This window comes from Monodelphis domestica, chromosome 6 (genome assembly GCF_027887165.1).
Source record: "Monodelphis domestica isolate mMonDom1 chromosome 6, mMonDom1.pri, whole genome shotgun sequence".
NCBI lineage: Eukaryota > Metazoa > Chordata > Mammalia > Didelphimorphia > Didelphidae > Monodelphis > Monodelphis domestica.
The window spans coordinates 290,668,140-290,691,981 of record NC_077232.1 but is presented as its reverse complement, the minus strand read 5'-3'; the positions used below and the strand labels follow the sequence as shown (position 1 = coordinate 290,691,981).

The 23,842-nt window shown below is 37.8% G+C and overlaps 1 protein-coding gene across 1 annotated transcript in view; it reads right to left on the bottom strand.

Moving 5' to 3' along the window:
• The window catches only part of ADAMTS3 (ADAM metallopeptidase with thrombospondin type 1 motif 3), a 289,879-nt gene that overhangs the window by 240,492 nt on the left and 25,545 nt on the right, over positions 1 to 23,842 (bottom strand). The window contains exon 3 of the mRNA XM_001374936.4: positions 21,322 to 21,728. Coding sequence (XP_001374973.1) covers positions 21,322 to 21,728 — 407 coding nt within the window. The remainder of the gene's footprint in view (positions 1 to 21,321; positions 21,729 to 23,842) is intronic.

The window sequence follows — 23,842 nt, the reverse complement described above, 5'->3', positions numbered from 1 at the left end:
CCTTAAAATGCTTACTTTCTCCTTCCTCAAAATACCCTAGATAAGATTATCCATTAGCACACTGCATCCTTCAGCAAAACACCAACTCCTTGAAGGCAAGCAGTTTTCATTTTGTCTTGGTATTCACAATGCCTTGCAGAGAGTAGATAATGCCCCAACTCAACCCATTCTAAAGCTCTTGATTGCTTCCAGGACAAAATATAAATCCCTTTGATTATCCTCAAAATCTCTTTCCCCTCTCCCTTTGACCTATCTATTACAGCCTCACTGGACATGACTCCCCCTTCTTGTGATATGGCCAAAATAGCCTTCCCTCTCAGTTCCTTATACCCAATACTCCATCTCCTCTCTGTTTTGCAAAGGCAGTCTTCCATGTTTGGAATACACTCCCTCCTTTCTCAACAAATGTTTGTCTTCAAAGACAGAGTTCACGCTCCATCCCCCTGAAGCCCTTCCTGACTACCCCTCAATTTTAGTGACCTCACTCCAAAATTGCTTTACACATAAGAATGTGAATTTGTGTGTTATTTATATTAACTTTATTTTTTCCTTTTTTTATCCTTCCATATACTTGTTTTCTCCTCCATTAGAATATAAGTTCTTTATTAGTAAGGATTGACTTCATTCTTTGTACTTCTATCCCTAGCACCTAGCACAGTTGTTGGCACATAAGAGAGGCTTAATAAATGCTTGCTGATTGACTGAAAAAAATTGGACTAGACATTAGCAAGAGTTGAATGAGCCACTGAAAGGGATCACCAAGAGGGGATTTTACAGGTTGAAGATGGCATCAGAGGTCCCATTCAACTGTGAAATTCTGTGGTTATAAATTGTTTTTGACAGTTGTGATATAAGGATGCCAATTTAAACTTTTCCATTAAAGGCTAGGAGGAGAGATCTTAAGAGCTTGGGACAAGGATACATATCAACAAATGGCAAAATGTAATGTGCTAGAGGAGATATCTGGAGAAATAATGAACTGAAAGAGTTGAGTAATCTATGGAAACTGGTAATAACTGAGGGTGGCCCCAGGGGACACATTTCATAATCAGATAGGAAGCTGCATATCCTCTCTCCTACATACAATTCCATAGCTGAGTAGGAGAGTTCAAATTTTCCTCCCACCATGGCTCCTCGGGGTTGGTATGGTAGGGAAAGCAGAAGCCCACATAGTAGATTCTGATTTTTCTAACACCTGGCCAAGAGCATGATCCAAGACTGAAAAAGGCTATTTTATAGGAGATCTAATGCTCCTGTCTTCATTCCACTTGTTCAACATTCACCAGACATCAAGGAAGACTTCATGGTAAATGTGGCACCTGAGCAGGGTCTTAAAGAAGAGAAGAATTTCAACAAGCAGCAGAGACAGATTCTAGACATGGAGGACAGCCTGTGTGCTTAAATGAATGGATAGATGGATGAATGAATGAATGAAAATATATTTTCTATGTACATATGTATATTCTACTATGTACAAAGTTCTAATGCCAATTGCTTGAATATATACAAAAAAGGCAAGATATTGGCTGCAAGCTGAGAAGCAAGATGAACAGAAATACCTTGAAAGTCCATAGAGTTCTGCAGTAATGAAGATAGCAAGCCCCAGGGTTTTTCAACAAGTATTACTGCATGGCTTGGAGGCATGAAGGATATAGAGGCAGGGCAGATGGTAAAGCCCAGAGAATTTTTTAAAACCCTTACCTTCTGCCTTAGAATCAATAATAAGTATTGGTTCCAAGGCAAAAGAAAATTAAGGGCTAGGCAATGGGGGTTGTAAATAAGTGATTTGCCCAGGGTCACACAGCTGGGAAGTGTCTAAGGTCAAATTTGAATCCAGGACCACTAAGTCACCTAGCTGTCCTCATCCAGAACATTTTAAAATACACTAGCGAGGTAGATGGTAAATTCTAGTGGTCTTCCATTTCATGGAAAGCATTGTAGTTGGTGACTACAGGAATTCAGGATTTATTAGTCATAGATAAAAAGATAAAACCTTTAACACAATATTTAGCACACAGTAGAACAATATTCCCTTACCCTTTTCATAGAGCAAGGTGGATAAAAAGTATAAATAAAATATTTTAGAAAAAAATTTGCCCCCAGCTTTTAGTTGAGTTGGTGGATGTCATGTTTGCTGACATCCTTTTCAAAGTGGTTACTTATTCAGATTTGCACATGGGGAGGGTTGAAAGTTATAGCAATCTGGAGGGACAAATGTTGAAATGGCCTTTGATATGTCTCTCTCTGTCTCTGTTTGTCTGTCTCTCTCTGTCCCTATCTCTGTCTCTCTCTCTCTCTCTCTCTCTCTCTCTCTCTCTCTCTCTTTTGTCTCTTTCCATCTCTCTCTCTGTCCCTGACTCTGTCTGTCTCTGTCTCTCTGTCTCTTTGTGTCTCTCTCTTGTCTCTGTCTCTCTCGCTTTGAGTGTCTCTCTCTCCCTCTCCCCCTCTCAGTCTCTCTGTCTCTTTCTCCACCACCCCATTTAAGTGACAGCAAAAGAGAACTGATCCTTTTAATGACCCTTGGACCCTAAGGATTAGAGGCATTTGGGACCTTAGAGATGATCAGTCCACTTTTCAGACTGAAAAAGCTGAAAGCTGACGAAGTCACCTACCTAGTCTAGAACCGTAGCAAGGGTAGCAGAGCCAAAGTCCAAGGCAGACACCAAATCCTGTGCCCTATTCAATATAAATAGTCAGTCTCTCCTCAGAGGCTCTGTGTCCCTCATTCATGATTAGGACCCATCCTCTCTACGTGGAAAAGAGGAGCATTTGCTGCTCATCTTATTGGGGCTGCAATTCTTAGCCAATTCCGGAAGACTTCTCTGATGCTAGGCTCTTTAGGATGGGGTCAACATTCTTCACAGCTTGAGAACAGGAGCCTGGGTTTGGAGGGAGATTACTCATGGCTAAGTCCCAATAGCTCAAAAAGCTAAGGTAATTTGGGGCTGTTGGGAAGAGGGCCCCAGCTCCCAGGTGCCTCTTAGTATGGTGGCCATTTCTAGGGACCAGAGTTTAAGAAGGACATTGATAAGCCGGAGAGTGTCCAGAGAAGGTCGCTATAATGGTGAAGGACTCTGGGGCCACGTCCTAAGGATCAAATGAAGGGACTATTCTCTTGAAGGAGATAAGAGGAGACTCAGGGAGGGCTTAATAGCTGTCTAAAAATATCTGAAAGGCAGCTATGTAGTGGAGAACTAGCCTTGTTCAACTAGATCTTAGAGGGCAGGACGAGGAAGAGGTTCCAGAGGGCCACTTTAGGCTAGAAGTCGGTGTCCAAAAGTCGAATTGTGGCTAAAGGGTCACACTGGACAGAGTCAGTGTCCAAATGTGTAAGGGTGGCCAGGGGTCTCTCATGCATCTGGAATGATTACACAAAGCCAAGGATGCAAACATTACTAAAAACATAGCCAAATGCCCTCAGGTAGAGGTTGCTCCCAAAGCAGTTTTTACAATAGTTCAGAAAGATAAAAACATTAAAAATGTCCAAAGCAGTCACCAAGGACATTCCCCAGGGTCTCAAACAATCCCAAAAGTGACTTTTACATTCCTTTTGCCCAAGGGGCTCACAGCTGGGTCCCAGATAAATCCATAGTAGGGAGGAGACAGTTTAATTCTCCCAGGTCTGCACTGTAACTTCCATGACAATGAGGCAATGAAGAAGGGGAAGCTTGCAGGGAACTCAAAGCTCCTCAGTTTTCTCAGTTTCCTGGCCCATCCCAAATGGCCTGCCTGGAGAGGTGATGGAAGGCTAGACCACAACTGGTCTGGTATGCTAGAGCAGAGATTCCTTTCTTATAGGAGTTGGACACTAGATGGCTGCTAAGTCTTCCAGTTCTAAATTCTGTTATTCTGTGATTCATCCTGGTTACTGCAAGTATACAAACAGTGGTACTAGGAAATCTGAGCATTTAAAATTGGGGATTCAAAGCAAACTAACTCCACCCACCATCAAGGAAAATGTATTAAGCATCGCCACCCACCCTCCCACACCTCCAGATTCTACCGTCCAGGAGCAATCACTCCACACCTGCATCCAGCAAACTTTGGGGAAATCTGGGAATAAAGAGATGAGTCATCACTAGAATAAAGAGAGAATAGCTGCAATTGGCCACCTTAAAAGAAGCAAAATTTACTAAGACAGAAGACTAGCCTTTATAAGAAGTCATTTCTAAGACACTCTCTAGAGATTTTTAGCTTCTCTGGAGGAAAAGAAAAAATATTTTTTAAAAAGCAAATAATAAATAATGTATATAATGGTAGTTTTCTGAAGAACTTTACTACAAAAATGAGTGTTATGATTGAGTCAAGAGTACCTGAATTTTCTAGTAATCTGATGTCTATACTTCCCTAATACATAATCATACAGTCATGTTAATGCTTACCAAGCCAACACAAAATCAGAAAGGATGGCATGGAAAATTGTAATTCAGAAAAGCCACTGAATAAAACATAGAATATTTTCAACCTACTTTTTACATCTGCATTTTAACACTTAAGAAACCCTTTGGTTTGAGACCAATATTCCTTTCGCACTAGTCTGGGTCCTCTCTTTTCCTTCTTCACCGACGAATTCTAGGAACTTTTCTGAAATGTTATGACCACAAAGATGAAACGAGTAGCTTTATAAAGCTTCAACTCCAGCTTCAAAAAGTGAAGCCATTAAAACAAATCTGTTTTCTTCTTATTTCAGATTCCAACAGAAGGATTTTTTCCATTGATATGGAAAGTGCCAATCATTCTCTGAAATTTCTGTACAAATGTAGTTCTCCGGTTAAATATAATTGACCAAGCCCAAATCTCTTTGCTTACAGAAGCTTTAAATAATTTCATTAGCCATCCCTGATGCCTTTTCTGCTCTGAAAATTTTATGACACCAATGATACATAGCCCATTCGGTTATGACTCACAGCATGGCATTTAATTATTTCCATGTGTATCCAAATGACTCTATCCCTACCATCTACTCTGGATCTAATTAAATTATTATGTAAAAGAAGAACTTAACATGAAGTTAGATCTTACACAATTTATGATCTGGGTTCTGGCTTATCAAGGTTATTTTAGCTCCTGGTTACTGGCCCCAGCTTGAATTTAATTCCAGGAAAAAGAGCTGCTCCAGACAAATGTGTATGCTTTCACATTGTCAGTAAAGTTAAAGCGATGTAACTCAGCTTGGTCTTAGCTGCCAGAAAAGAGAGCTAAATTTATCATAGGAATACTGTAATCTCCTTACCTTGGGTCTCTGCTTCCTTCCAACATCCCGGGTTCTTATCCCCATCTTATCTGACACTGTTTATTATGTAAACTGTCTCAAGTCCTTTTGAGAGGGGGGAGGCAAAAGATTTTAAGCAAACACAGCTCATTCCTTAGAATTTATAGAGCTTCATCTTTTTACCCATAAGAAAATGATCTCAAACTTGATAAAGAATAAATGACAAAAAATAGACATCATCCCCTTGATTTTTGTTGTTGATCTGAGCTACTACCCCGCTACAAATTTCAGAACTTTCCTCTTGTCGAAGACACCAGAATCTTTTTAGTACCTGAGTTCAGAGCCTCAGTATCCCCATCTATCCAATCAGTTTACACTTATAATAATAATGAATAATAACTTGTATTTACATGGTGATTTAAGGTTTAAAAAAGCATCTTATACATGTCCTATCTCATCTCTTTATCACGATAGTCCTGTGGGGTAGTTCCTATTATATATCCTCTATATTATTCTCTTTATATAATATATACAATATTTCCTATATATATATGTATATATATATATATAATTCTATTATCCTATACATATGATATGTAACATTTCCTCTATGTATTCTAAATATTCATCTTTTATTATTCATTGTAAAAATGAGGAAATAATGCAAGTTCAGTGATTTACCCAAGTTTATACAGCTAGGAAGTATCTAAGGCTGGATTCAAATTCAGGTCTTCTTGTCTCTAATACCATATTTGGCATATTTCCTTTTCTCCATTCATACAATTTTCTTAGTTCAAGCCTGAGTTCCTGCAATAACCTCTTAATTGTTCTCCCTAACATGGTCTCTCTATTCCAATCCATCCTCTTCTGTCAAAATGATTTTCTTAATCTGAAGGTCAACTCACGTCATCTCCATCCCTTTAACAAATTTCAGCGGCTCCCTATTACCTATAGGATCAAATATAATATCCATTGGCATTTGAGTGTTTCATAGCCAGATTCCTTCCTACTTTCCCTATTCTCCTATACTACTGCCCTCCATATACTCCACCTACAATGACCTATTTACTCTTCCTTATACAATATATTACATCTGTCACTATTTCTTTGCCCTGGTGGTTCTTCATGCCTGGAGTGCTCTCCCTCCTAATCTATAATTATTAGAATCCTGACTTCCTTTAGGGGCTCAAGGGATACCTTTTGGCAAGCAGCTCAGATGAATGGATCACAAGACATGCCACTGAACTAAAAAAAAAAACAGGGAAATATTCAAAGATATCATAATATTAATATTAAATTTAAGGTCACTAGGCATTAGAATCATAGATTTAGAGTTGAAAGGGCTTTTGAGGCCATCATTTACTTGCTCAGAACCACACAGAATGCTTGCAAAAATTTGCCATGCAGCACGGCACATAGTTTTTTTATAGATCAGGAAACTGAGTCACAGAGAAGTTATCTGACCCACTCAGGGTCTCACTGCTATTGTTTCTAAGGAAGGATTTTAATTCAGGTCTTCTCAACTCTGGGACCATTTTGCACCACCACCTTTAACAGGAATTGAGGTTTAGACTTGTGCCTTTTTAAATACAAACTACAGTTCCAAAATCACTATGGAGTCAAGTGACAAAAATGCAAATAAATCCAACTGAAATATGCCTCTGTTTAATTGTTCAGAATTTTTTAAAAACAGGGCATATATTGAAATGTGAGCATATAGTTATTTTACTAATACAGAAATGGGGTTTTTTTCCCAGGAAAAACAGATTATTGATCTGAATTCTATTGTATCTTCTACTTTCCAGGTTAAAAAATTGATCCAGCTACAAATAGAGCAATCAATTGTTTGCTGCACTAATGGTAGTTAAAAAATATAAAGAGCTCAGGATGGTATTAGTTACTAAAAAATAATCAATGGAAATGATGCAGTCATCATTTAAAAAACGGAAATAGCCTGCCCACCCCCAAAAAAAGCAACACTCCAACACATTTTTCAAGTATTACAGTTAAACCAATAGTTATATTGCTATTTTTTTAAACCCTTACTTTCTGTCTTAGAATTGATACTAAGGGTCAGTCCCAAGGCAGAAGAGTGGTAAGGGCCAAGCAACTGGGGTTAAGTGACTTGTTCAGTGTCACACAGCTAGGAAATATCTATGGCTACATTTGAACCCAGGACCTCACACCTCTAGACCTGGTCCTTTATCCACTGAGCCATCTCGCTGCCCCAGTTACATTTTTAAGAAAAAACTTGGCTACATATGCACCATATCCATCATACAAAACAGTAATGAATGTAAGGGAAAGAATAAAAAGGAAATTGGGTAATAAAGAAAATTTTTCTGAGACCCCGCCCTTAAATATAAAATGATTGATATAAGAACCCAGACTTTACATATCTGGGCATCCATAGTGCAGATGTTCTAATAATGCAAATTAGCAGCAATTAACTACAACATATGAATTATTAACAAATCATGCTTAAGGTAAATATAGAAAAAAATGGCTTTAATAACAATGCCCTTCTCCTTGATCATCAAGATGACATTCTATAAGCATTATCAAATAATAAGGATAAATATTACTATGCAATATTGCACTGTGGTAGCAGATAAGAAAAATATGGAAATTAAATTGATTATAAGATACATATAATAACAACAGTAGAAAATTTTAATGCCCTTCTTTCAGATATAGATAAATATAAAGGAAAGATAAGCAAAAAAGATAAAGAATTAAACAAATTGCCAGAGAAATGAAAACAAAACAAAAAATAATAAAACCTTGATGATGTTTTCTAAATAAAGATCACTGTATAGGTATTGTTTGGCACCATATTAAATATTTAACAAAACTTGCCATGAAAAAAAGGTAAATAATAAATACATTCTTTATATAAAAATATGCTATAAAAATAGCAATGATTCTAGAGAATGCAAACAAAATACACTGACCCAAAGGAAGATAAAATAGTGGAATCTTGAATAAAAAAGAGATCAAAGAAAATAATAGGAACAAGTAATAATAATATGAAAGAAAATAAGGACAAAATTATATAGCAAAATTTTGGGAATACAGCCAAAGTGATCCTGAGGGGAGAAAGTATATCCCTAAAAATACAGATTTAACAAAACAGAAAATGAGAGGATTAATGAACTGAATGCATCTTTTAAAAAATAAGAAACCTAAAATAATCACATTGAAAAACTAAAGGAAAAATTGATAAACTGGAAATCAAAAAGACTAAAGCAATGACAGCAAGAACTAAATGCAGTTTTTTGAAATGGTCAATAAAATGTAAAAACTCTCAACCAACTTGATGAAAAAAAAAGATGGGAGAAAACCATATCAACCAAATAAGCAAACAAAAATTATGACAAACCAGAAGGGAAAAAAAAAAGAATTAGCAGAATCTACTATGCAAAGTTTCATGCTAATAAAACTGCGAACAAAAAATAAATAGAGGATAATCTTTAAAATATAAAATACCCTAAACTATATGCCTTTATCATATATGCTACTATAAGTTAGGGTGCAGCTAGGTGGCTCAGAGCATCAGACGTGGAGTCAGAAAAATCTAAGTTCAAATCTGGCCTCAGATACTTACTAGCTGTGTGACCTTGGACAAGTCACTTCACCCTATTTTGTCTCCATTTTCTCTTCTATAAAATGAACTAGAAAAGGAAATGGCAAACTATTACAGGATTCTTGCCAAGAAAACTCTGAATGGAGTAATGAAGAGTCAAATATGGCAAACAAATAAGCAATAACTACACTACATGCTAGATAGATAACTGTATTAACTAATTCATTCTCATAAAATGAAATTAAATAAAAGAACTACTAAAGAAATAGAAAAACTATTGGTCCTGATAAATTGAGAGGAGAATTCTATCAAAATTTAAAGAACAAATAATATCATTACAACAAAAATTTGTCTCAAAAACTGAAAGAAAATTCTACAAGACTCCTTTTATGAAATAAAAGAATATTTTTAAGAATAGATTGACGTGGACTATATAGATAATGGGTGTATGTGTGTATATGTATATATACACATATATGTGTATAATTTGAGAACCAGCACTACACAAGTTCATATAGGTTTATTCCTAGAAATTGGAACAAAAACACAAGTTTATAGATTCTTCTAATCAAATCATGTCAATGTGTATTTGTTAAATCCCTTTGTGCTGAGAATATGAAGAACAGCAAAGCATAGTCCAATCAATCAGCAAACTTTTATAAAGTGCCTACTATGTGTCAGGTACCATGCCAAGCATTAGAGACATAAAGGCAAAGACAATGGGAACTCATTCTAAAGGAGGAAACTATCATAATGATGGGAGTTATAACTGACAACCAGAGAAACAAACTCTGTTCTCTGCTTGGCTTTTCAAGACAGCCCTTAACCCCCTTTGTCCTTAATCATACTGCCTTCCCTTTGAAATTATTCTGAATTTATCCAGTGTTTTGTTTGTCTATAGTTGTTTGCATCTTGTCTTTCCCATAAGACTCTAAATTCCTTGAAGACAAAAATTATTGTTGTTTGCCTTTAATGGTATCCTCAGCACATAGCCCAGTTCCTGGCACATAGTAGGTCCTTAATAAATCCTTGTTCCTATTGCACAGGAGGAAAGGAAGTTCATAGGAGGGGTGAGATCAAGAGCAGACAATCAAATATAACCATCCTTTCCCTCTTCTTCTCCAAAATCCCCAACCTCAGAGCTTGATCACACCTACCACTTAAGCCAAAATTCTCCATGATGATCTTCCCACATCCTTACCCCAAGATCCCCACATAATTCTGCTCAAACTCTAACCTGGCATATAGTCATCACTTTGAGATAGACCTCGAACAAAAACCTGCTTAAAAGCTCTAAACTCGTCTGTATTCATCCTTTCAGGTTCCTAATAAGGAAATGGTAGTTGAGAAACCAGTCTCCCCAAATGGCCCCTCCAAGCAGATTTAAAGGATTTCAAACTTGCAAACCAGGAAAATAGCTACTAATGGGAAATTAAGGTAGAGAGATAGACTGATAAAGGGGTCCTTTGGGGGCGTGGAGGTCTTTCCATGCTCCTCGAATCACCCCATGTAGGAAGGAAGTGATCTACTATATATTCAAGGCCAGATTGACTGGAGGGGAGAACTGAACAATTTCCCCAAAGCAGGGCAATTTCAGTGCTGAGATGAGAACAGAGAAAGAGAAACACAATGCTGGGAAAAACCTGTTCTGTTCCCCAAAGCACTGAAGTGGAATACTGCTCAGCCCTTTGCTCGTTTGAGAGTCTTGACAACCCTCCCATTTACAAATCCCCTTTGTGGGCCTCCCAGACAGGTTTTCAGTCCAACCCTGTGACCCTGGTTGGATTGAGGGATCATTGCCAGAGGGAGGCCAGGGCCAGGCTATTTAAAGATGTAAGGAGTTACTATGGATCAAAGGGAAAGCTTTAGCAGCAACCCTTGCTGCTACCAGGAAGCAGACCAGTTGAACATGCAGCCACTGGATATCTAGTCTGCTGAGCATCACATTCAGCAATATTTTCTTATTCCCCATTGGAGAAAATCTAAAGCAATTTCAGTCTTAAAACCCAGATTCAACTTTTGACCCAACAGCCCTGAATTTACTTTAAATTATTTTTTTCTTCATTCGCACTGTTTTGGAAGTTGTCAAAATTCCTTAAATTCCCTAAGCTTTATGGAATGCTGGGAACATCTACAGTGAGCACATATCTTGGGTGTAAAGGGCGTTTTTGACTAAGAACATCCCAACTCGATCAATAATGAAGAATACATTTAATTTCAGTTTCCTCTCTACTCTACTTTGGTTTTATATTATCTGCCCCAACAGGGTTGTTGTGATTAAATCACTTTTAAACTATAAAGCAGAGAGAAAATAGTAGTTATTTATGATCATCTGATTAGTAATTAAGTTTAGAAAGCCTCCCAAGATATTTGAGAGGGAATGAGTAATAAATATCCTTTTCCTCTGTGCTTAGACCATTCATGGACACAGAAAGGAAGGAAAGTTTTGCAGTCTTAAATTGGGGCTTCCTTACACTTTGTTATTCCTATAGATATATGAAGAAGTTTGAACCAAAAACTAACAGAGTTAGAGGACAGTCACTGAATGGTCAAGAATTGGTTCTGCCCTATGGTGTCCCTTAAAGAGTCCCACATTGTCATTAGCAGCTGAGGCAGGAGAAAGTTCTGAGTGTAAGCTCTGGTAGCAAAGAAGAAAGACAGCTATGAAAGAAGAGCCTAGATCTTGAAAAAGAATTCAAATTTTGTAAAGCATTACACACAGTGTCTAGACTAATAAACAAATAGTAGGCACTTAATAAATGCTTGTTACTTCCTTTCCCCAACCTGCTACTTTCCCTTTTCTGAAGAACTTGTAATAATGAAAGCACTGAAGTGTTTGATTCACAATTTTCCTTTCCACAAACCTAATTTGGAAAACAGCCAATTAATAAACAGTATTGGGTCTATTTGACCATGAACTTCCATCACTATAATAGTCCCCCTTTGCCTAATAATTGTGGAATGGCTACACAAGTTTCAGTAGATGATTTAACAAAATATTGTTATGCTATAAAAATGACAAGCAAGATTATTCAGAAACACCTGAGAAGATTTTTATGGACTGATGCAAAGTGAAGTGAGAGGTATAAGAACACTGCACATAGTAACAGCAGTATTGTAATGATGCTCAACTGTGAAATAGTTAGCTACTCTGATCAAGACAATGATCCAAGACAATTCCAAAACACTCCTGATAAAAAAATGTTCTCCCTTTCCAAAGAGAACTAATGATCCTTGAGAGCAGATTGAAGCATACTTTTTTTTTAATTTATTTTTGTGGGTTTGTTTATAAGCATTTGTATGTGTGTTGTGTATGTTTTCTTTTCAATGTGGCTAATAAAGAAATGTTTTGCATGACTTTACATGTATATTCACATATAATTGCTTTCCTTCTCAAGGAGGGGAGAGAGGGAGAGAATTTGAAACTCAATTTTTAAAAAATAAATGTTAAAAATGTTCATAAATAATTGGGAAATATATAACAAGGTAAATTAAAAATATTTTTTAAATAGTCTCCTACTTAAATTATGGTAATTTCAGGGAAATCATGATTCCAAAGGCATATTTCCCTAATTTCTCAAAAGAGAAAGATATCAACAAGACCTTCCTTCAGCTGAAAAAAAATAATTTTAGAAACATCTACCAAGGCTCCCCACCAGGTAGGCTATGCTAGTTCTTCTCCTTAAAGGGTGCTAAAACTTGATTATCTCAGATTAAGGCTCAGGCCATGGCCAAGACTCACAATAGAAAGCTCCATTCAATTGTATCAAGTCTGTACATCCTTATTGACTCTGAATGCCTTTCACCCTCTATGACTAAATGAACCTCTTTAGACAACTGTCCCATGTTCGATAAGTGTTTCATTTTATTACACTCTCAAGCCTAGAGTCCTAGATCAGCCTGCACTCCTAAACCTTGACTCTCCAGGTGATGAATTGCTTAAAAAGTAAAGGTCTGGGAGCAGCTAGACAGCTCAGTGGATTAAGAGTCAAGCCCAGAGAAAGAAGTCCTAGGCTTGAATCTGGTCTCAGCTACTTCCTAGTTGTGTGACCCTGGACAAGTCATTTAATTCCCATTGCCTAGTTCTTAGCATTCTTTTGCCTTGGAACAAATTCACAGTATTCATTCTAAGGCAGAAGATAAGAATTTTTTTAACAAATAAAGTTCTAAGGTGATGGGTAAATGTGTAACATTTTAGCAAAGTTGTCTTTATTTTCCATGAAAATGTGAGTTATTTGAGATGTTTTATGTTTTCAGTGTTTGTTAATGTGTGCCTGAGACACTAGCAATTTATTCAGTTTCTGAGGAGTAGAAAATAACAATGTGTTTCATAGCTGATACTAGATGGTCCGTTGAATACTTTTACTAGAAGGGGCCCCATTGCTCAGTTTTGGAGAAAGACTCAAGATGTAAGCCAAACCTAAGGTTTGTTTTAGAGATCTTTCTGGAGTTACTATGAGAGAGAGAGAGAGAAAGAGAGAGAGAGACAGAGACAGAGACAGAGAGACAGAGAGAGAGACAGAGACAGAGAGAGAGAGAGAGAGAGAGAGACAGAGAGAGAGAGAGACAGAGAGAGACAGAGACAGAGCCAGAGAGACAGAGAGACAGAGAGAGACAGAGACAGAGAGACAGAGAGAGAGACAGAGAGACAGAGAAAGAGAAACAGAGACAGAGACAGAGACAGAGACAGACAGACAGAGAAAGAGAGACAAAGAGAGAGTGCCAGAGAGAGAGAGAGTTTTACTATGGATGCTGGGCAAATCACTTAACCTCTCAGTTTCTTCACTTGTGAAATGAGAAATAATAATAGTAGCTATTACCCAGGATTGTGAGGGACCAAATGAAATATCTGGAAAGCACATAGTAGGTATTTAATAAATTCCTGTTTCCTTCCTTTTCTTCCCTCATTGGTTAATCCCCTGCCTTTACTTAAGTAAGGAGATAGTCATGAAACAGCTGATGGCATTTGACGAACTGAAATCACCTGACCCACATGAACTACTTACTTGCATACAGAAAGAACTCAAGAGATACAGAATTACTGAGCCACTGTCAGTGACATTAAAAAAAAACAAACTGAGAAACAAGGAAGATATCACAAGATTAGAGGAAGGAAAAAGTCCCAATTTTTTTTTTAAGTGTGGGGCATGGAAGAAACAGTCTCCAAACTACAATTGGGTAAGCCTGGCTTGGATTCCAGAGAAAATCTTAGGACAGATTATTAGATAGTTGGCCAACATTTAGAAAGGGAAGCAGTGATTACAAGGAGATAAGCATGACTTCATGAAGCACACAGGTCATGCCAGATTAATCTCTTTTCTTTCAGTGATAAGATAACTTGTTGAAATGCTATAAATAGAATTTGCCTCTATTTCAGCAAAGATCTTGATGAAATATTCTATGGAGAAGATGCATAGATGTGGGCTAAACACTAACAGAATTCAGGGTGGTTGAAAGGATAAATTGAAAGAGTAGTTGTTAATAGTACAATGGCAAAGGGTTAATTGCCAGAGGAGTAGAGGAGGAATCTCTGCAGGATTTAAAGACTAGATCTCCGTATCTCACCCAAACTAGAAGTGAGAAGCTATTCAAATCTAGTTCCACACTTATTCAACAAAGGAGTTAGGTTTGTTTTTCTCACCCTAGGCAGTCTATCTCAGTTTTATTATCTGTAAAATGGGGTTGCAGTATCTATAGTACCTTCTTCAAAGCTGTGGTGAAAAACAAATAAGAACTTAGGTGAGGCAGTGGTTGGAGTGAGGAAAAGAATTTGGAACTCATTGCTTTTTTAAATGAATGTTAAAAATTGTTATATGTAATTGGGAATTACTTAATGAAATAAATAAATATATATATTAAATACGCTACATGTCAGCTGTTAATATGATTGATCAAATAATATTTGACATCAGTATCCCTAAATTAATTCTGAATAGATCCACAAATGCAGAATGGAATAGAGAAACAGTTTGTGACTGTGTTTCTAATTATTTTCTTTTCTTCCAAGTTTATATCTTGAAAGCACACTAGGATCCTTTTTCCAAAGGATGATTCCACATATGACAAAAGTTGCAGTAATCACAATTACAGCCAATTCCCAATTAATTGGAGTGTTTAGGGAAAGGCTTACCATATGGAAAACTAATTTCATATGCAAATAAATTTAGGACTTTAGAATTATGAAGAATATTCCAACTGTCTCTTCTTAGTAGGCAATAAAAAAAAAAGGTAGATTGCTTCCAAAGCAACCTGAGGAAAGCATCCTCTAAATACATAGTTGAGATGGTCAGGGACACCGAGTTCGGGAAGCACTGTCAGTTCCCAAAGGACTACTACTTCTCAATCAGGGCACAAGGACCAGAGAGTGGGAGAGGGCTGTCATCCAGCTGGGTATTCCAAGACTCTGACATTGGCATTAACTCACAGAAAACTTTCCCTTTGAAAGGGGATGCTCGAAGCCACCTCCTGCCAATTGCTTTCTTCCTTTCCCCTTTGGAAGTGGAGGATGGGAAAAGTCATGATCTGCTGGGAGCTCAATGGGTGGGACAGCTAAACCCAGGCATTTTAAAGGCAGGCACTAGTGATTTGAGTCTTTTTCTCCCATTCTAGCATAGCTATTTTGACTGGATAAAGAAAAGGCACCAGCCATAATTCACATATATCCATATATTCTAGCATGTTTAGTATAGAGAAGTCTCTGTCCACTCTCTGTGAAGTAGTGAAAGGGGTACAAGTATCAAGAAGGAAAGATTAATAATAATAATAAAAATAGGTAGCATTTTTATAGGGCTTTAAGGTTTGCAAAGTCATTTACATTGATTATCTCATTTTCTCTACACAGAAACCCTGGGAGGTAAATGTTATTATTTTACTGATGAAAGAAACTAAGGCAGAGACTGACTTGTTCATATATTATAGCTATTAAGTGTCTGTGGCTAAATTTGAATTAAGGTCTTCAAGACATTAGGTCCAGCATTCTATCCACTGTACCATCTCCCTAGATGAGAAAACCAAATTTAACATTAAAGAGATGTGACTAATCTTTTGAAAATTGCTAGTGAATTTCTTTTAAAACTCTCACCTTCCGCCTTTGAATCAATACTGTGTATTGGTTCCAAAGCAGAAGAGTGGCCAGGGCTAGGCAATGGGGGCCAAGGGACTTACCCAGGGTCACACAGCTGGGAAGTGTCTGAGGCCAGATTTGAACTCAAGACCTCCTATCTCTAGGCCTGGCTCTCAATCCACTGAGCTACCCAGCTGCCCCTGCTAGTGAATTTACGGTTGACTGTGATTGGAATTCCTGACATAATGGAGCTGTTACATTATTTATTTTGCCACTTGCATTCATTGTGGCTTTCTACATTGGGGATTCTCTATAATGAGTTCTGAGTTTGAATTCTGCCTCTGAAACTTATCAGCTTTGTGACCCTAAGCAAATCACTTAAAATCATTCAGCCTCAGATTCTTAAAAATATAAAATGGAGTTAATAGTACCTACCTCCACTGAGCTGTAGGGAGGACTTAATGAAAGAATATATATTAAGAGCTTTGTAAGTCTTAAAGCCCTCTGTACATATTAACTGACCAACATGATTAATTTTATGCATAAATAATAAGTCTTTAGAATGGCCCACAAAAATGGTGAAGGGTTTTACAGCATGATAAATCATAAGTGAATTAAAAGGAGTGTACAAAACTTGAGTGATCACCAGCTTTTGTTGCCATAAAACCTTGGAGATGGCTCCATTTTCCAAATAAAGCTAGCCATATTCAGTAAGCATCTGGCCTATTAAAATTTTTTCAAGCTTACTTTTTTAAAGTGTCACTTTTAAACACTTACAGAATCATTAAATACTGCAACAACACAAGGGGACCTTGGAGATCATCTAGGACACTCCTTCATCTTACCACGTCCCTTTGACTTATTTTTGTCGTTATGAATAAGCCATCATAATTCACAAACAAGTTACAGTGGTGAGTCATCATACCTATAAAGTTTCTTCTTGTAATCAAAACTTAGAACAAAGCTTGATGATGCAGAGTTAACGATCTGCTCCATTTTCCTCAGGTTTCACCCAGTAATGAGACATAAAGCATCAGCAGTTTATATAAGTGACTGAAATTAGGATGGTGTTTACAAAGCAAAACCAAATGTTTACTCTTCCCTTTCTCCCTTTGGTAGTTTTCTCCGTTAGAAGGAGAGTTATTATTGTCAAACATTTTCCATCATGCTATGGAGGATTCCATTATAACTTGCAAAAACACTGGCCAGCTCTGAGTGCAGTTGGTTTGAGACACGCAGTCATGTGGAGGGGGGATGAGCTTTGTCTCCTTGGCCCCCCCAGATCAGGGCCAGGAGTAGTGGGGGAAAAACAACACAGATGGTGACTTGAAGGAAGGAAAAACTTCTTAAGCTTCCTCCTGCTTTTGGAAGGAATCCCTGCTCTCCACTGAAGGTCTTCAAGAAGAGCCTGGAGGACCTTCATACTTAGAAGGGGCCCCCTTTCTCTGCGATTCTGTGATATGTAGATGTATGCTATATTATGGAGAGAGACACTTAATAAATATATATATCATATAATAAATAGATAAACTAGCAAAATAAATAAACAAAAATAATACACAGTGTATTATTAGTCAAATGCTTTAGGGGCTCTTCATTATGAGCTGATACTATGTTTCTAAATAGTAAAATGTAGCGTTTTTATCTCAATAGGTTAAACTCATTACTTCCGAAAGCCTGAGATTTTGTGATTAATAACATTATGCTCATGAATTCCAAAGCCCAATATTTGAGATTAATAGTATTATCATTTTCAGGATTTTTTTTTTATTAGTAGTGAGAGGTAGGGAAAGTCCTTTTGTCAGTGAAAATTCCAATTGCCTAGCATCTTAGTTTTAGAAATTTGCCTGGAGTAATGGAAGGTGAAGTGACTTGCCCAAGGCTATACAGCTAACATGTCATAGGCATGACAGACCTGAACGCAGGTGTGCCTGATTCCAAGGCTGGCTCTCTATACATTCCCTCTTCTCCAGGAAACACCCTCCCACTGCCAGTTCATCACCAGGAACCTCCTGAACTCACAAAGTAGCCACTGGGGATAGAAACATGCCGTGCTGTTTTTCAGACACCCCTACTGGGAAAGAAACACAAAGTAGAGAAGGTAGTCAGGGACCAGAGGTCCTGTCCCAGGCAAAAACTTGTGCTTACAGCCCTCCAAGCACAGGAAGCTGCTTGGAAGAGAGAGAGGACAAAGACCTCCTCCATCCATCTGCAACTCGGGAGGGATCCCATACTCCAAAGAAATGAAAGAAATAGTCCGGTACTTTGTTCTCTCTGATTAAAGCCTGTTATTTAAAGTCTAATGAATATCATTTCCTAGATCAGTAGCCAGTCAGAGTTCTTTGACCCAGCGCCCTGTCATGAGGGATCAAGGAATTAATCAGGAATATATAATCATATCTGCCCTTTAGCAAAGATCAAAAGGAGAGAGATTAAAAAAAAAACAGAGAGATACAGAGAGAGAGAGAGAGAGAGAGAGAGAGAGAGAGAGAGAGAGAGAGAGAGAGAGAGAGAGAGAGAGAGAGAGAGAGAGAAGAGAGGGAGGGAGAGAAGAGAGGGAGGGAGAGAGAGAGAGAAGAGAGGGAAGGAGGGGGAAAGGGGGAATAGGGATGACAGGAGAAAGAGGAGAGAGAGACATAGAGAGAGACAGAGAGAGAGACAGAGAGAGAGAGACAGAGACAGAGAGACAGAGACAGAGAGAGACAGAGAGAGGCACAAACTAAGGTAAAAATGAAACCTACCTCCCAGGAAAGGAGTATTGGATTAAGGCCTCACATTTTAAGGATTTGTTGATATGTACTTAATGAGTCTTTTGTTTTTTAAGAATGATTTCACAGTGGAGAAAATAAATAGCTGTCCAATCGCTGATATCCACTTCTTCGTGGGTTGAATAATTTTTCTAGAAAGAATGCTGTCAGTTCCCTTTGGGGAGATCCTGTTGTCGTTCAGTTGCTTCTGTTGTTTCCAACTCTTTATGACCCCCTTTAGGGTTTTCCTGGCACAGATACTAGAGTGGTTTGCCATTTCCTTCTCCAGCTCATTTTACAGATGAGAAAACTGAAGCCATGACTACCCCAGGGTCACAAAACTAGTAAGTATTTGAGACCAAATTTGAATTCGCCTTGAGCTCTCTCCACTGTGCCACTTCAATACCCAAGGAGAGACCCTAGACATGAGCTATTGCTGACCAACTTTATGATTTGTGGCTATAACACACTAATACTGTCCTTGGGATTTTCTTGGTAAAGATACTAGAGGGGGTTGCCATTTTTTTCTCCTGTAGATTAAGGCAGAGATTAATTGACTTGCCCAGTGTGACACAGCAAATTTGAACTTGGATCTTCCTGACTCCAGGCTTTATCCACTGAGACATCTAGCTGCCCCAGACAATCAGTTTTCTCCCAGACTCTGGGGTTGAGACATAATGAGATTTATAGTATAAGAAAAGCCTAATCCTGTCTCTTTAAGGTCAGGCTCCCCCAATATGGATAATTCAAATGGAATATATATGTATATGGATACACACACACACACACACACACACACACATATGTATTTATAGATGGTTTTGTCTCTTTTAAAATGTCCTAAGAGTGCCATTCTTTAATTATGTGCTTAAGTCCCTAAACATTTCATGGACAGGCTGAGTTCTGAGTTCTAATCCCAGTCTTGATGCTTCTTGTTTATATGATTAGACATATGCATGGATACATACACATAAACATATTCATTTATAGGGCCAAAATGAGATTATAGATGTGTGTGTGTGTGTGTGTGTGTGTGTGTGTGTGTGTGTGTAACATACTCAGCCAATATGAGACCTGGGCCTGTTACACCTGCTGTTTTTTGGCTTCTTAAAAAGTTTCTTCAGTACCACTTAAAAACCTTCCTAAGCATCACATACAAAAACAAAATTACCAAAAATCAGGTCCTAAAAATAAGTAATTTCCCAGCATTGAACTACATAATAACAAAATTCCATTGGGTTGCTTGTGAAGAGAACGAACAATCTGAATGCTAACCAGGAGAGATCGCAGGATCAAAGATTTAGACCTAAAAAGGACCGAAGAAGCCATTGGCAGCCAGAATAGCTCAGTGAGTAGATTATTGGTCTGGAAATTGGTAAGACTTGAATTTTCATCTTTAATAGTCAGATGGAAAAATTGCCTAAACTCTCTGTGCCTCAGTTTCCTCATCTGTAAAATATAGATAATAATAGGACTTACCTCCCCAGAGTTGTTGAAAAAATCACATAGATACAGGACTTTGGAAGCCTCAAAATGCTATATAAATGGTATTCTTATTACTAGTATTATCTGCTTCAACCACCTCATTTTACAGATGAAGAAACTGAGGCCCAAGTTGATAAAGTGAATTGATCAATGCCACACAGATAGCAAAAATCAGAGATAGGACTAGAACTCAGGTCCTCACACTCCAAGTCCAGTGTTCTTTCCCATGTACCATTTTTCCTCCCAAAGAAACATTGTTACAATTCAAACATCTATTTGGAAAATAGCATTGCTCTGAACTTTGGGGAAACAGTCAGTAACAAATATGGGCAAAGTCACCAGCAGGGACTATTTCCAAATAACAGCTATAGACCCAAACCAAAGAACAGGCAGGACACACCAAAAATGTCCTTTGATCTTTCCTATCCCAATCATAAGCAGCAGCAGCATATTTAAAGCAAAAAAACAAGGCATGACATTGCCTGCGTGAGGACACACCAACTCCCTTACCCAACCGTGCTCAAAAAATGCCTTTTTGGGGGCAAAAAATGTTCCTAGAGACAGACACCGGCCCAGGAGCCCTGAGCCTAGGGTCTGTGAACTTGAACAACTGTATTCAATCTATCTGAGCTCCCTTGTATTTTATTATAGCTTTAAAGGCACTTTTCCTGAGAGAGGTCCACAGGCTTCATCAGACTTTCCAATAGAGCTATGATGCAAAAAGAGTCAAGTTTTATGGGCAGAGCTCAGTTTATGTTCTGTAAGCACTCATTGGAGAAGATAATGAATGCCTTGTATCAAGATGCTTTTAAAATGAGGGACAAGATCCTGTTTGAAGAAGAAAAAGACTCTATATTATTAGTTTGGAAAATGTTGAAGTTTTTAAAAATGTAAATGATACAGTGAGGACCACTAGAAGAATGGAATAAAAGCATCATTATTAGCCTTCCAACTTCAAAACCACCAGATATTGCAATTTTCCTTAGAAATCTTTGGGTTGAATGTACCAGAAAATAACCTTCCCAAGAAACATTGCACTAGATTTTTCCTGTTTCTTGTAAAGATGGCAGACCAAGTAGATGGCCACATATCTAATGCAGAATCTACCAAATTGAAATATGAGCTCCTGCCCACCTTTCTCCTAAGGCATGCTGAGGGACAAAAGAGGGTTGAGTTGGGGGGAAAAGGGGATAGATTACAAAAATGATAAAATGAGGGAGAATCTTACCAGACCATCACAGTTGCTAATGGCAACAGAAGTTCCTGGGATATCTGTTACGTCTCCAACATAAGCACAGTTGGTCCATAAAGGTTCTCTTTTCCAAATCCTTTCTGAATCACGTCCAGGCTGACTATCATTTACATGGCTGGGTCTATCCTCAGTGACCACAGAGGTCTTGTGCCACTCCACCATGGCCCCTGGTGCTACTAATTGAGTATTTGGCTTCAGCCGGAGGTGAAAGTCTCTTCCAAAAGCTGTCACGTTGAAAAACAATTGTTCTGGGGTGGAAGACGCATCCCTTGGTACTCTTTTTTTATGACTTGCAGAAAGAATGTGGGAGAGGTAGTGCCCCTGGAGGTTGGTGCTGATGGGAGTGACCAACTCGTATTCTCTAGATTGCTTTTTTGGCAAATCTGTGGAAAGAAAAAAGTACAACTATAGAACTTATCTTGTAATAGGAGCAAACAAAAGGGCATAACATAGAACTAGAAATGTGATCATTAGTAACAGCATATCTAAATTGACTCAAAAGATATATTCCAAATTCATGTGTAAATCAAACTTTTATGACCCAAATTCAACAACTGCACTGGGAAACTTTCTATTTGACACCTCCTGGTCCCAGAATCTTGTACGTACAAGGGATGAGAGTATAAATATTTGCGGAAAACTGGAAAAAAATCAACAATCTAGCCCCCAAAAAGAATCTTCCTTTGATAAAAGTAACCACCTCTAATTTGTCTGCTATCCTAATGTTGGCAAGAGTGCTAATAAGTGAAGAACAGGTGAGAGCAAAAAAATTGAAAGAGGAAGAAAAGCAATAAGCAAGATGGGTATTCAGGGACTGATTAATTCAGAGTTAGCTGCATTTTCATTTTGCATATCTAATAGATTCTCCCATGAAACACGAACCCAATTAATTACGTTGGGGCTGTTTGTAGCTGAACAGTTATCTCCATTGCACAAATTCGGGAATGTCAAGAACACAAATTCCCCAATCTTCCTCTTGATGACCTAAATTCCACAATTCAAAATTAATTCCTTTAGCTTAAACCAAAGAAAGCTTGTGCCCCCTGTTAAAATACTAATACCCTAAGAGAGCAAATTGCACCTTCTCAGCCTTACTGTATATGAGCTTCCTGTTTACTTGGAATTTCTTCAGCTCCCATGGGTTTAACTATCATCTTGATGCAGATATTTGAGAGAGAGAGAGAGAGAGACACACACACACAAAGAAAGAAACACATGCATGGCATATATATATATATATATATGTATATATAAATATATGTGTGTGTGTGTTTAAAAATAATATTTGTAAAGACCTTGGCATAGTGTCTAGCACATAGTAGGCAATATATAAATGTCATGACCTTCAGTATTTCCCAAGTGTGCATGCACACACCGGTATATACATAATATGTTGTTGTTGTTCAGTTGTTTTAGTTGGATCTACTCTTCATGATCACTATTGGAGGTTTTCTTGGCAGAGAAACTGGAGTGCTTTGCCATGTCATTGTGCAGTTCATTTTACAGATGAGGAAATTGAAGCAAACAGAGTTAAGTGAATTGCCCAAGGTCATATAGCTAGGCATCATCTGATGCTGGATTCAATTTAGGAAGGTGAGTCTTCTTGATTCTGAGCCTTATGCTCTATCCATTGTACCATCTAGTGGCCCCTATACATATATAGGGGCCGCTAGATGGTATATACATATACATATATATATATATATATATATATATATATATATATATATATATTCTCTGAGATTCAATCCCAAATTATCAGTTCTCTATTGGACATTTCGAATTAGATGTCCTGAAGACATCTAAAGCTATATCTGTCTAAAATGTAACTAAATCATTATCACATACTAAAATACTTTCATAGCAAAGTAATAATTCATATTTCTATAATTCATTACAGCAGATAAATTGTTTCCCTCACGAGAACCCTCCAAGTTATGCAGTATGAGTATTATCTTCATTTTAGATTAGAAAGAGGAGACCCAGAGTGGTGAAACTTAAAAAAAAAGTCATTTGGACATTAAGTACCAGAGTCCATATTCAAACATAGGCCTCCGGGCTCTCAGTTCACTGCTCCTTTCACTGAACCAGACTGTGTTACAAAGAGATCAGGGCCATCTTGAACTGGAAGTCCAAACTGCCCAGACATATTTTAGAACTTAAATGGATCTGTGATCTTCACTCTGTCAGTAATTCCCTCCCATCAGGCAGATTGAAACCCATTTACATCTTATCATTCTGTCCATGTTCTCTCATAAATTTACAATAGGGGAACCAACCTAAAATGCTAGGGAGTTTGCTCTAGAAATATGAGTGTTTTGTGTTTGTCTACACTAAAAAGGAAAGTCGGTCTAGACAAATGACTCTCTGATGCCATCTCTCATTTGACCACTCCTGCATACTCCCAATTAGTAATGTGCTACCAAGTACTCATACCCACCATGCATCTCTCCTTTGCCCTTTGAGAGGCTGGCCACTTTATTCTTTGAAAAACATT